General features: G+C 39.0%; 1 protein-coding gene across 5 annotated transcripts in view; it reads right to left on the reverse strand.

The window, feature by feature from the left end:
* Positions 1-13122, reverse strand: part of ZNF521 (zinc finger protein 521) — a 277394-nt gene that overhangs the window by 239783 nt on the left and 24489 nt on the right. For 4 of the 5 annotated variants that reach the window (XM_059409385.1, XM_059409382.1, XM_059409384.1 and 1 more), the window contains one exon: positions 8769-8948. In XM_059409385.1, coding sequence (XP_059265368.1) covers positions 8769-8948 — 180 coding nt within the window. The remainder of the gene's footprint in view (positions 1-8768; positions 8949-13122) is intronic. The other variant, XM_059409386.1, reaches the window with a different exon arrangement.

The raw sequence follows: 13122 nt of genomic DNA on the forward strand, positions 1-13122 counted from the left end.
TAACAAAGCTTTCAGAGCAGGTAATAGATTCACTGACCCCTCCTCCAAACCCAGAGAAAGGAGCTCACTCGGCCAAGGGCTCAGAGGTTGGAACCAATTAGGGACGATTGCTTTTTCTTGTAAACGTATAGAATTTAGTCATGGCCCAACCAGACCATGAAAACAACACACTCAACCCCATCACTTCATCTGAACTGAGAGGAGCACAGATTAGCGAGCTTTTTCACACGATGTAGCATATGGCAGTCAAGAAGAATGGTCTCTGCAATACAGGGTACAAATCCTAGGACAGAGAAGATACTCTGAATATTTATTAACCAATCAGAACAGACACCAGCCAGAAACAAAGCAGACCTTCTTGGGAGCAGGAAGATATTTCGTACCCCCCATCAGCCTGGGGTCCCCTTGCTTTTCCAGTCCCTTCCCATGCTTCAAAATAATGCAGGTCTACCGAGCCCAGTAAAAGAGACTTTGGGATCATATTAGGGAATGTAAGTTAGTATAATTTGCACAAATCCTCAAATTTTGACAAGTGGTTTTTAAAGTCTTCTGTGAGGAAAACTGCAGGACATTGATAGTGGAACACAAGTAATCACCAAGAAAATGGCAAATCTGGCCACGGCCACTCCTAGAAAAAGCTGTTTGTCAGCCACTGCATAAAGGATGGAAGCGATTTAATCAGACCTGATTCCAAACTGTGAAACAAAACTGACATTATCAGGAAAGTTATTTGAAATATGGGCTTAGATCCACCATGGATGATGATGATGAACCTCACTGAAAAGTGTAACAACAACGCGCATTCGATCTTTGGTGGCTCGGGAAGACAGTCATTAAAATGAATTGTTAAAAAAGTGAATCTGGACCAGGACTTCAAAACAACATAAATTTATTTTAAATACCTGTGTGTTTCATCTTGACCTCAGTTTTCGATTTCTGCTTTGGTAAATGTTGTATACATACGTCCATCTATGAGATGTGCTGATAAATACGTATGACAAAGATGCAAACTAATTTTTTCTTATCAAAGTTTGGAAAACACTAGTCTAAAAAATAAGAAGTGTGTGGAATAGGGACCGGGAATGGAATTGGTGGAGGCCGTGAAACTGCATTTTGGGGGCTTGGGGATTTGGAGGAAAAAAATAGGCTAAAAAAACAAACAAAACAAGAAAAAAAATAAAATAAGGGCACCCTGGTGGCTCAGTCGGTTAAGTGTCTGCCTGGGGATCAGTAATGATCTCAGGGTCCTGGGATGGAGTCCCTGCACTCGGTGGTTCCCTTCTCAGCAGGGAGTCTGCTTCTCCCTCTCCCTTTGTGCACTCTCTCTCTCTCTCTCTCTAACAAATAAATAAAATCTTAAAAAAAAAAATCTAAAAAAAAAAAATTTAAGGTAGGACACACGGAATTGATCAAAATAGAGGGAAAAAAATAAAACACACAATGCCTTTAGCCTAATTATATAGAAATAGATAGCTAATTAACACATAAATGATTAATAAAAAAGTATGAATAATGAATTAATACAAAAATTAACACAGAAATATGCAAATAAGTTATAAGCCTTAAATGTAATTAATATAAGCTAAAACGTTAAAATACCACATTTATTTCATGTACTTTATTTCAACTAACGCTTTAGAAAGGAAAAAACAAAAGTCTTAAAAACAGTTTCAACATGCTTCCATGAAAATAGTGCTTCATTCCATAAAATACTCAGTTTCCTTAATACCCTTTGCCAACAGAACTAGCTATTGGCATACTGGTTTGTTTGTTTGTTTGTTTGTTTTTTATAGATTTTTTTATTTACTTGACAGACAGAGATCACAAGTAGACAAAGAGGCAGGCAGAGAGAGAGAGGGAAGCAGGCTCCCTGTTGAGCAGAGAGCCCGATACGGGACTCGATCCCAGGACCCTGGGACCATGACCTGAGCCGAAGGCAGAGGCTTAACCCACTGAGCCACCCAGGCGCCCTGGCATACTGGTTTTTAGATGGAACCAGCCAGTCTTTAATTTACCACAACCATATAACACATGTACAATCACTTTCACTTATTAAAAAAAAAATTCTTTGGAAAAAAAAAAAAATCCAGATGTTGAAAAGTCTTCAGTACACAAAACCTATTGAAGCTTCCAAGAAGTCTCATAACTTTTAAAATTAAATTAAATGAACACATTATTTTATCGGATGCACAGCATCTACTTCTCAATTAAGTTCATTTTCCTCAAAAACGTGAGCCTGTACAGTAATAATAATATTTGTAAAGGAGCCACAAATACGCTAGGGTTTTAAAAATCTGGTCTACAAACATGCCCCCCCAAAGTCTGACAGGCTTGCTGTGATACGCATCTCTACTCACTCATTTTACCAATGTTATGGTGGGCCAGAGGGTTAAGAACTAATACAATGTTATTCAGGTTTTTCTGCATTTATACCCAGGCAATTCGCTTTAATGATGTGAAAGAACACTTAACAGACGACTCAAGTTTGCAAATTAGCAGGAGAGAAGAGAAAACTGACTCAGAACAACAAGCATACAGTATTACCAAATGCACTTTACACATTTATCCTGTTAAGTGTAGCTTAGTTTTGATGATTTACAATGCTAGTTCGTACTCAGTTTTGTAAGCATAATAAAGTCTCCGTAATCTCAGCCTTCCCCATAGCACCCTGCTATTAAATCTTTGTTGAGAAGTGTGATGAGACCCCTCTGGCTTCCAGCCCTCCCCACCCCCTAAGGGAATTGGCAAGAAATGATAGGGTTTGTGGATTAGTAAAATGAGAGGTTCTCTGTGCTTTTCCTTCTTTAAATATATATTTTGATAATCTGTCTTCTGCATCAGAGAGTCCCAACAGCATTAGACTGTTGATTTCCCTCCCTTCCAGCCTCCAAGAAAAGGAAAGCAAGGCCGAGGCAGGACAGGTGGTTTCCATCTACTGCTACAATTGAAAAGTGGGATTTAATTTTTTTTTTTCCTTTCCTCCTTCCCTGTATTCCTTCAAGCAGGGATGATCCATAACTTACTTACACATGTTGGACTGCATACGAGAAGAAAATTGCACCATGAGACAAAAAGAAAGAACTCTTCCTGATGCGTGCCACTTTGTCCCTCCTTATCCTTATGGACTGGTTTGTTTCCTAGATCAGAGTGCTTGTCCAGAAGAGTGCCCACATTCCAGAACACCTCTCAGTGATGAACTCCATGAATTATGTGTACGATCCCTTAGATCTCTAGGTCCCCAGTGGCTGAGTTCAGTCAAGGTTACTAAAATCTACTCATGAACTGATCTGGGGCATACTTAATCCACATGATGACTTTCAAATCTGGGTCTAGAAATGGTCAACTCGTTCCCTATTTGAACTTCATCTTCTAAGGCTCGGTCTACTCTGGGGTCACTTGGTAAAGCTATAGCAGGGTTTCAAGACTTCTACTGTAGAATGAATCAGTTTTCATCTGGGCAGGCTCCCCAAGGAATGTGCCTCACCCTTGGGGATGAAAGTCACCAAACGAACAAATTTCAAGTTACCAGGAAACCCTCAGTTATAGGATGGAAAGAATCTGAAATCAAGTATCTACCAGTTCTCTGACAATCGAACTCCCCTCAGTAACTCCAGCAGGTGTCATACCACAGAATACCTCAGTTTTCTATTATTTTACAAATCAACAAGTTTTAACATTGCTTTCTCTCCTAAGTCTACTCTACAGTTAATCCTTCAGAACATTACTCAGAATCCCCTTTCTTCATGTGAATCATTGACCAAAAAGTCTTCAGGTTTATGGGGTCGCTGGGGTGGCCCACACATGGAAGTAAAGACGTCAAGTTTAATAGAAGGGAAGGAAAAGAGCAAGGGAAAAATGGAGGAAGCGAAGGGAGACTGTAAACCAAGCAGAAAGGAAGCAGAGAAATAGGGAAAATCCAAAGACGAAGAGTCTTACAGAAAGGACAGGAATCTGAGGGAATGAACAAGGATACAAATGGGGCCAGATGAAGTTAAAAGACAAAGAGAGTGAAAAAAAATCAGTGAGAGAAAGAGTACATTAAGAGGGGAAGATAAAACTGGAAATACCTTCCTTGCCAAAGGAGGACACTTTCTCCTCCTTTGCTTTTCCCTACCCTATGGATCCTTTGTCCATCGGGGTAGGGGAAAACAAACAAAAGCAGCAGGAAAAGAGTTAACTCAAGAAGCAGGAAACATGAATGGGAAGACTTGGACCTCCCAACTTACATTAAAATGATTTAATCAAAGAAGAAGGTAAAAGCATCGTGTTACCTTTTTTAATTAAAATACTTCCAAGGATCTTTAATCTTTTTCAGATTAGTCTGAAGGGTACCCTTCGCCAACTCAAGTTTCAACTTCAACACCTTCAACAAATGTGAATGATTGCTGATTTCGTCCCCCCCCTTTTCTCTCTCTCTGTGCTCCACTTTTGCTTTTCCACGTCAGTCTTCTACCCTCCCAGAGAAATCATCCTGAAATAACAGCAAACAGGACGAAGTCTTCCCAGATTCACCTTTCCTGAAATGTCTTTCGTTGTCACAAATAAGTCTGTTTTCCTACCTTTGATTAAAAGGTTGTGGTATGTGAACACAAACTAGATTCCCTACTTTTAGAAAGCTTAAGATCAAAATAAACAAATATTTTATTAGGGTGAGTTTTTTTTTTCACCTTTGAAGAAAAACCATATTTAACCCATAAATATCTTCACCATACCATGTGCTGAAAATCCAGTATTTTCTGCACTGATATTAAAGTTGTATAATATATAAAGGAACACATATTATATAATATATAAAGTTGTAAAGGAATAGTATCTTTTGCTTCTATTCTATTTCATAAAGCTGAACGTAAGGATGACTATATGGCAGAAACTCAATAAAAAATAAACGCTAAACAGAACTGAAGGCTTGTTTAACAGCCCACTCTCACCTAAGGTAAGATTTCTTGCTGGCGTAGTATACACCAGCCATGTCAGTCAAGTCCCTATGTCTTTGCTCAAACAGTAGTGATGATTCTACATGAGTAAACCTTCTTTTAAAACACCAGGTATTCTACTGAAAACAGAATCGTACTAATTGTCTGCATTTAATGGGACTTTCCAAAAATTATGCATTCTAAGGGATAAAAAAATGCACTAAGTGGAGTCAATTAAATGTATATGAGCTAGAAAATGCACATAAATCCACAAAGAACACCAATACACACCCAAAAGAATGCTAAATTTAAAAAGACTACAACACACATGTGAGCAAGGTAGCACAACTGGAACTCTCAACATGGCTAGTGGGAGTGTAAAATGGAGCAACCACTTTGGGAAAAGGTTCCAAAGTGCTTTATACAGTTCAAGGTATCTCACCACCCTTTTCCCATGACTCAGCAATTCTATCCCTACTTATTAAATCAAGAAAAATAAAACAGAAAGACCTATCTAGGGAGAGTCACAACTTTATTCATAAAAACCAAAAGCTAAAAATAACCAAAATGTCTCCCAATGAGAGAACAGAAACAAATCATGACACATTCAAATTATGGAACACTACTCAGCAATAAAAAAGAACACATTATTCATCTACACAACATGGATGACTCTCACAGGCAATATACTGAACAAAAGAAGCTGGACTCCAAGAGTATCTACTGCATGATTCCACTCACAAGATGTTCTCAAACTAATCTGTGGTTTAAGCAACTTAAAAGCTAGTGACTTCTAGCGGAGCATTATTGATCAGAAAGGGGTACGAGAGAAATTTCTAGGATGCAGGAAATTATCTCAAGAGGGATGTGGATCATGTGGGTATATGTGTTTTGTCAAAATTCATCATTGTACACTTATGATTTATCAATTTCACTGTATGTAGATGTTACATTAAAATTATAGCATTAGTAAGCAGCTGTGAAACTAGTTAGTTGGTCTGCTTGTCTTGATGATATGAGTAAGCAACTCAGAAATGGCTTAAAGCATACTCTTGTCAATATATTAGGGATGATGAAGCTAGGTTTCTCACTGCCAAAGACTGTAGTAACAAAGATGGAGAGGAACCTGGGGATGAACCTGAAGTGTTGGATTGAAATAGAAGCATCAACATGAACACATGGTTCTCATGTGTATATTATATTAAATTTACATATACACTTCCTAATTCTAGTGCCCATATCGTGGTTTCTAAATACATTTCTTCTTAAAAGAATGAGAGCTCCTTGGGGGGGGGGGGGAAGGCTAATTATGGGACTGGGACAAGAATATGATGAGCCTGGGGCATTTATGTTCAGCTGAAACTAAGGTAAGTCCTCAAATAGATGGAGACATATGAAACCAACACAAGATCCTGTCTGAAGGGATTCCCACTGGCTAAATCTCAGGCACCAAATAATAACAGTAATGAATTTTGACACTGAATACAGTAAAATCCAAAAGCCCAAAGTGATACCAATAAACAAAAAAGTGAACGAATAAGAAAGGAAATTGTGGTAGAAGGCTAATAACGACAAAAATTACAGAGTTAATGGATTTTTATGAGGATGAGGATATTTATATGGTGTCAAAGCATCTTCCCACAAATTATTTATTACTTAGGAAGGGAAAATAGTAACTTTACGCTGGAGAAAGTTGGTGGGCACCACCTTAAAGAAGTATTCAGTGTTAACATCATCAACATGAGGACAAATCAGCATCACATGCCTCCAGACCTAATGCACGCAGTAGAGCACAACATCATTTGGGTGGTGTTCCTGCCACAGAATGATGTAACTCGAATGTAATCGGTAAGCCCAAATCCTAAATACAGAGAGGTACTCTATAAAGTAGCTGACAGAGACTCTTAAAAAATATCACGATCAAGAAAGACAAAGAAAGGCTGAGGGATCATTCCAGGTAAAAGGAAACAAAAGAGACATGACAAGTAAATGTTCTACATGATCCCAAATCCTAGACAAGAAGAAAAGCTCTAAAGGACATTACTGAAATAAATATTCACATTTAAATATCGATCATGGATTAGATAATAGTTTTCTTACGGTGTTAAATGTTAACTTTTCTGAGTTCAAGAAGTATGCTGTGGTCACGTGAGAGAATATTTGTTCTTAGGAAATATGTAAGATATATTTAAAAGGGTTGGATGTCACCAGTCTTTTCTCAGGTGATTAAGAAAAAATCAGTGAAAGAAAAAGATAATAATAGAGTAAATGGGATGAAATATAAATAACCATTGAGTCAGTGAATTAAGTAAATAGTGCTGGGTAGTCTATGGATTGTTTTTGTAATTTTTCCTAAGTTTGGTACTATAACAAGATAAAAGTAACCAAAAATCCTAAAAACCACAGAAAATATGTATTATGGCCAGTATTTATATATGTAACATCAATGGTCAGACTTAAGTTCCAACCAAAGGAAATGGGTTTTCTGAAAGAAAGAAGATTCTAAGGCCTAAACTTAGTCACTGTAGTCCCTTTGTAAAGATCCACAGTGCACTTTTTTTTAAAAGATTTATTTATTTATTTGAGAGGCGGAGATCACAAGTAGGCAGAGAGGCAGGCAGAGAGAGATGTGGGGAAGCAGGCTCCCCACTGAGCAGGGATCCGTATGCGTATGCGGGGCCTGATCCCAGGACCCTGAGATCATGACCTGAGCCGAAGGCAGAGGCTTTAACCCACTGAGACACCCAGGCGCCCCAACAGTGCGCTTTAATAAAGAAGCCTATTTCATTGGACTTAATCCAACATTCCCACCAATATCTGTTCAGAAACCCTGACTAAAATGGAACACCTTTTAAAATCTTACAAAAATATCAATATTCTATAAAAAACAGTTGGAGAATCACTTTTTACTAAATACACTTCCTATACATGGGTAATGGAAGAAAGATTCGTGCTGGGAAACTAAGAGAAGGAGAGAAAGAGAGAGTTACACACACACACACACACACACACACACACACACACAGCCAGAGAATGTCAGCTTCAAATAGGAGAAAAATGACAGGAATCTAAAAAAATGTATCTACCTAAAATGTCCCACTCAGCCTGATATAGTCTGTTCTTAGAGACTTTTTCTAAGGAGGATAGAAATTTGGCAAACTGAGTGTTAGTTTTATTCAACCATTAAACTGAACATGTCGTCACCCTTCTTGTTATTTTAAATCGGATCCAGAATAACAGCCGCACCTTTGTGGGAATCTACTGTGGGCCAGGCACTGTGCAAGGCTCAGGGAATACAATGACAAATAAGACACAGTTTCTGCCATCCGTGAGCTCGGAGTCTAAAGAGGGACAGAGGGAAGTGAACACATGGCATGGAAACTGTTAAGATGTAATGGATAGGGGGTACTATGTGGGAACACAAAAAGGTACCAAACTCAGGCACAGGGGCATCAAGCAAAGTTCCCCTGAGGAAGTGATATTTACATCAAAATAAGTTAAGATACTCTACATTTCTTTGAAAAACTATTCAAAAGTTTCTTCTTCTTCTTTCTTTTTTTTTTTTTAACTTTATTATAACCATCATGTTAGATTCTGGATTCAAGAAGGAAGGAAGGGAGGAAGGAAAAATACCCACTAGCTATGAAAATCAGGTTCAATTCATACTCTACGGACCGTGACGCTGAGTTTGCCACAAACCACCATCTTAGAATTCTTCCTAAAGCACTTCTAGACGTACCTATGTGTTCAAGTGTGGGAGTAAAACAATGGGGAGAGAGAGAAAGAAAAAGTACAAACTGAAAAAATCAGAAATAGAACAGTGTGCGAAGACAAGGAGTGATAAGTATTGTTTACCTGTCAACTGACATTGATTAATCTTGTGTTCGGTGATGTCGCTCAGTGACTCAAACACCTGGAGGCAGCTGTCACAGCTGTGCACAGTCTCGTCTTCCAGCTCCTCTCCGTCTTCCGGCCTCTTCTTACAGTCTAGTGCCTCTCCATCTTCAGCCTTGTCTTCAAGTTTACAGTTGGGGTCTGAAAGAAAAGCAAGACTGTAAGTATGGGATTTAAAGACGGGTTCTTTTCAAGTAACGTTTAATCTTCTTGCTACCAAAAACAGAAGCACCATTTTCCTCAAAGCTGCAAAAGGAGGGCTTCGGGCACATTTTATTCTACCGGAACCCAAAGTGAGTCTTCCCTAAGAGGTGTCGCTTCAGGAGGGTGGAAGCTTTGCCTTTCCTCCACCACGTGGGACTCTTCTCCTCGCTTCCTTCAAGTAACTCATCCGTCCACCTTTCAGGTGAACGTTGCCATTTTTCAGGGCCTTTTCGGCGCTTTTGCTTAAAAGGTAGAGATAAATCACTTTTAAAATTAAAGTCTCCGATGTAAAGGGAAAAAAAAACCACTGTGCTTAAGAATGAATTCCCTTTCTGCTAAATATACTGTTTCACGGGAAATTACCCGAATTAGCCAAAAGTCTAGAATAAGCTAAGCTAATTACCATAGGCACGAAATTGACCTTTACTTACAAACCGGTCAAAACACACAGTTACCCCATTATTTGTTAGACAGCGATAGCAAAATAAGCTCTACCATGCAGCAAACCATTCTTACAAACACGGATTCAAGTGTAAATATATTGGCATGTCTCCTGTTTTCAAACAAGCAATCACCCAAAAAAAGCAATACATTCGAGGAGCAATTATAAATTACAATTAAGTCGACGACTTACACCAGCATTACCAATGTGGAAAAGCTAAGGTGGCAGTAAAACTACAAATAGTTCTAGCCTACCCCTAAGAATCATACACAAATAGCAACAGAGAGTAAGAGAGTAAAACACACGTAACATTTTTACTTAGAGCTCTATACATACTTTAAATACTTTTTGACTCTATGTGCTGTCTTTGACTCAACTTAGAGACGTGCCCCCAAACATCTTGGTGGCACCCCTCTTCTTCACAAGAAAGCAAAGGTGGGGAAGGAAGAGAAAGAGAGAATATGCCTCTTTAGGGGAAACTGGGTAATATAATCGGTGACATAATTTATGGGACATTAATTTCTAACAGCGAAAAGTCCTCCGATGTCAGAAATATAAAATTATGTCTCAAAATATAGTCAATAAAATGGTTATAAAAGAGTTGTATCAAGATACCTAAGAAATATGTAATGCATTATCTGTAGTCAATTTTTTTTCATATGGGGAGATAAAATTTGAAATGTTAAAATCAAGAATTCACAGAATCAAAATTAGCCCAGATTTCTTAGAAAAGTCTGTAAGTGCCACCACTCCACCATCGTCCCGTATGGAAATGCTGCTCTTTGATGCCCAGCGTGTAACACGCATCTACAAACCCTACTCCTTACAAGTCACTGTGGTCCCCTTTTTGCTGGCAGTTGTTCTAAAGCCTTTCTTCACGTCTGCAATAAACTTCACTCTATCACCACCCTTCAGATGATTCACGTATGCCAAAATCAACTTCCATTTCAACATATATAATAATCTCTTGGGTTCATGAACAAAGCAGAGTTCTCATCTCAAAGAACGAGTATTCTGTTTGTTGATTCGTTTTTAAAGAACGTAGTGTTTAAGTGAATTGGTAATTTGGGTTGATTTGCCATCTGGAAAATTATTATCTCCATGCTCTACACAGGGCCCGTTTCAATAGACTGGGGGTTTGGCTGCTCATTCCCGGGGGAGTGATCACGGGATCTTTTCTGTGTGTCTTGTACTTTGCCCAGCATAGCACTGTGGCCAGGTGAGGGCTTAGTAAATATTACTTAGTGATGATAAAAAGGGAGAAGAGTGAGGGGGAAACAGAACGTACATAAAAAGTCCTTCAACTGCTATTTTTGCTATAAACAGGAACAGATCGGGTACCACCGAATTAAAAAGTACCTACATGCCTACATTTCCCAAAATTGGCACGATGATCCCATCACATTTGACTTTGCTGGTTTCAGATATTTCATGTAGAGCCGCAGACGCAACAAATAGGCAGTGGTTCAAAGATCTCCAACAAACTAAAACTATGTGCTAGAATACTGCCAAATTAGAAAGAAAGTCCAGAAAATAAATAACCGTCCCAATTCCGGCAGACGGGCCCTCACACCACTAAGCACTTGTTGGAAGGCAGTCGGCACACGCTGAATATTCTCCCTTGTTTAGCATGAGATTCCAGTTTCTCATAAAACTGATAGCACTGAGGGAAATGTGGGGGCTAGGTCTGAATTTTAATACGATTATTTAAATGCTATGCATCAAGTTTGCAGGCCTGTTTGTTTTTAAATAAGAAGACACTCTGAATACTTTCAGTAGCACGCAGAGAAAAATGGTAAAAAACTCACTTTCCTTATTATTCAAGAATATGGACACTTTACACGAATCCAGTATCAAAAATATCAAACAAATAGGAACGCACGCATGATGCTTGAACTCTTCAAAGCTTAAGGATGACTCCTGTCCGTGCTTCTGACACTGTGGCTAGTTATTAAAATAAGGGTCATTTTAAGACTAATAAAAAATGTTTTTGCTTCCACTGCTGCATTTACAGATAGAAACCTTTAGGGACTGAAGTCAGTCAAGCTTATTCACTTCTGCTGCAACTTTAGGATGCAGGCTCCAGCCAACTGGCGAATTTGTTTTTAGGTCACCACTTAAGAGGGACCCTCTTGGGGTGTGGGGTGGGATTATAGCCTATGATGTCTTGGCGTAACGAGTGCTAGGATCTCAGTCTCTCTCTCTCTCTTGCTCTCTCTCTGCGAGTAGATTTTTTTTCCCAACCTTCACTCCCATGAAGAATTATTTCTCGCCCATTCAAAAGATGTTTATTTGTGTTAGGGGGCTCCGTTCCTAAAGTCAGTTGATGTAAGGAAGATTCTGGAAAGCTTACATGGTCGACCATTTCTTTCCCACAGGTGGCTACACTTCAATAATTGCACATGGCCTTAGTTACGCAGTTTTTATAAAGTCCTTTGAGATCCAATCATAAAAAATAATTGTATTACTCCGAGAGCCACTCAAGTCTCTGACTTCAACCTAGGGGGTTATAAATACAAGGTTCATGCCTGTAAGAACTGCCCTTCTCCCAACACCACTTCAAGAAAGACAACTGTTCTTTCAACTCAATTGTTGTGCTCCCAACTACCCCGAAAGGCAGTATTTTTAAATATCCACAGATCCCTGCACTACAACCGCAAACCCCATCCCAGCTGCAGGCCGGACTCTCTGTCCTTTGACCTAAAGGACGCCACTCAGACCTGTGACGTCCATCACTACTGAGCTCACGGCACCACCTGCTTCCCAGCTCATCCCTTCTAAAGGTTGCTGTGAAGCCCTGCATGGATAGTGTTCTAACCTGGATAAAAGACTTAATTTTGGAACAAAGACACAATTATTATTACAAAAAATAAATGGCAGCTCTCTGTTTCCAATTTTGTTAACTTTACTTATAAATGGAAACTCAAAAGAAGTATGTTTTTCCCCTTATTATGCTCTCTGGCAGGTGGTGCTTTCCTTCTCATCCTCCCCTTCATAGGGTTGTTATTGCTATAACTTGGTTTAATAAAATTTCAACTTTGGGGAAAATGAAAAATTGCACTGGCTTAAAAGTGTTGGAGGCAATAAACCCATGGACTTCAATTAATTTCAAGTGCGGGATCAGTTTAAGGCCAACCAGCAGAAATTCTATTCTGTCCATGTAAAAATGAGGTTTCACCACATTTACTTTTTATAACCTATATAAAAGTCAAGTCAAAGTAATGAATATCTAAAAGCCATCTCAGTGGACTGGCAAAGACTATCTGTATTCTTGAAACTCATCTTACATATTTCTCTCCGTGCAACAAGGATCCCATGCCTGATCAAAGCTAAAATGTCAAACCACTGAGAAAACAGCCCAATTTCCAACCCATTTCACTGCCTAGAAGTGGACCTCCTTCCAAGCCACTTTTGCACGGAAAAGCACTGGCAAAAGAAAGAAAAACTAAGAGATCATGTGGTTATAATTATTACCAGGCAAGGAATATTTCTGCAGCTCAGTGGTAAAGTAAAACTCTGTCGCTCCCTTCTCCCACTAGTGTCCATCGCAAAACAACTGCCTCATTAAATCTTTGCAGTAAGATTAATATGCCGTAGCTGCACGACATTTATAACTTGGTACTCTATAAAAAGCACATTTAATGGTAAGAGCCAGAGCCTAGATACAAA

This window comes from Mustela nigripes, chromosome 8 (genome assembly GCF_022355385.1).
Source record: "Mustela nigripes isolate SB6536 chromosome 8, MUSNIG.SB6536, whole genome shotgun sequence".
NCBI lineage: Eukaryota > Metazoa > Chordata > Mammalia > Carnivora > Mustelidae > Mustela > Mustela nigripes.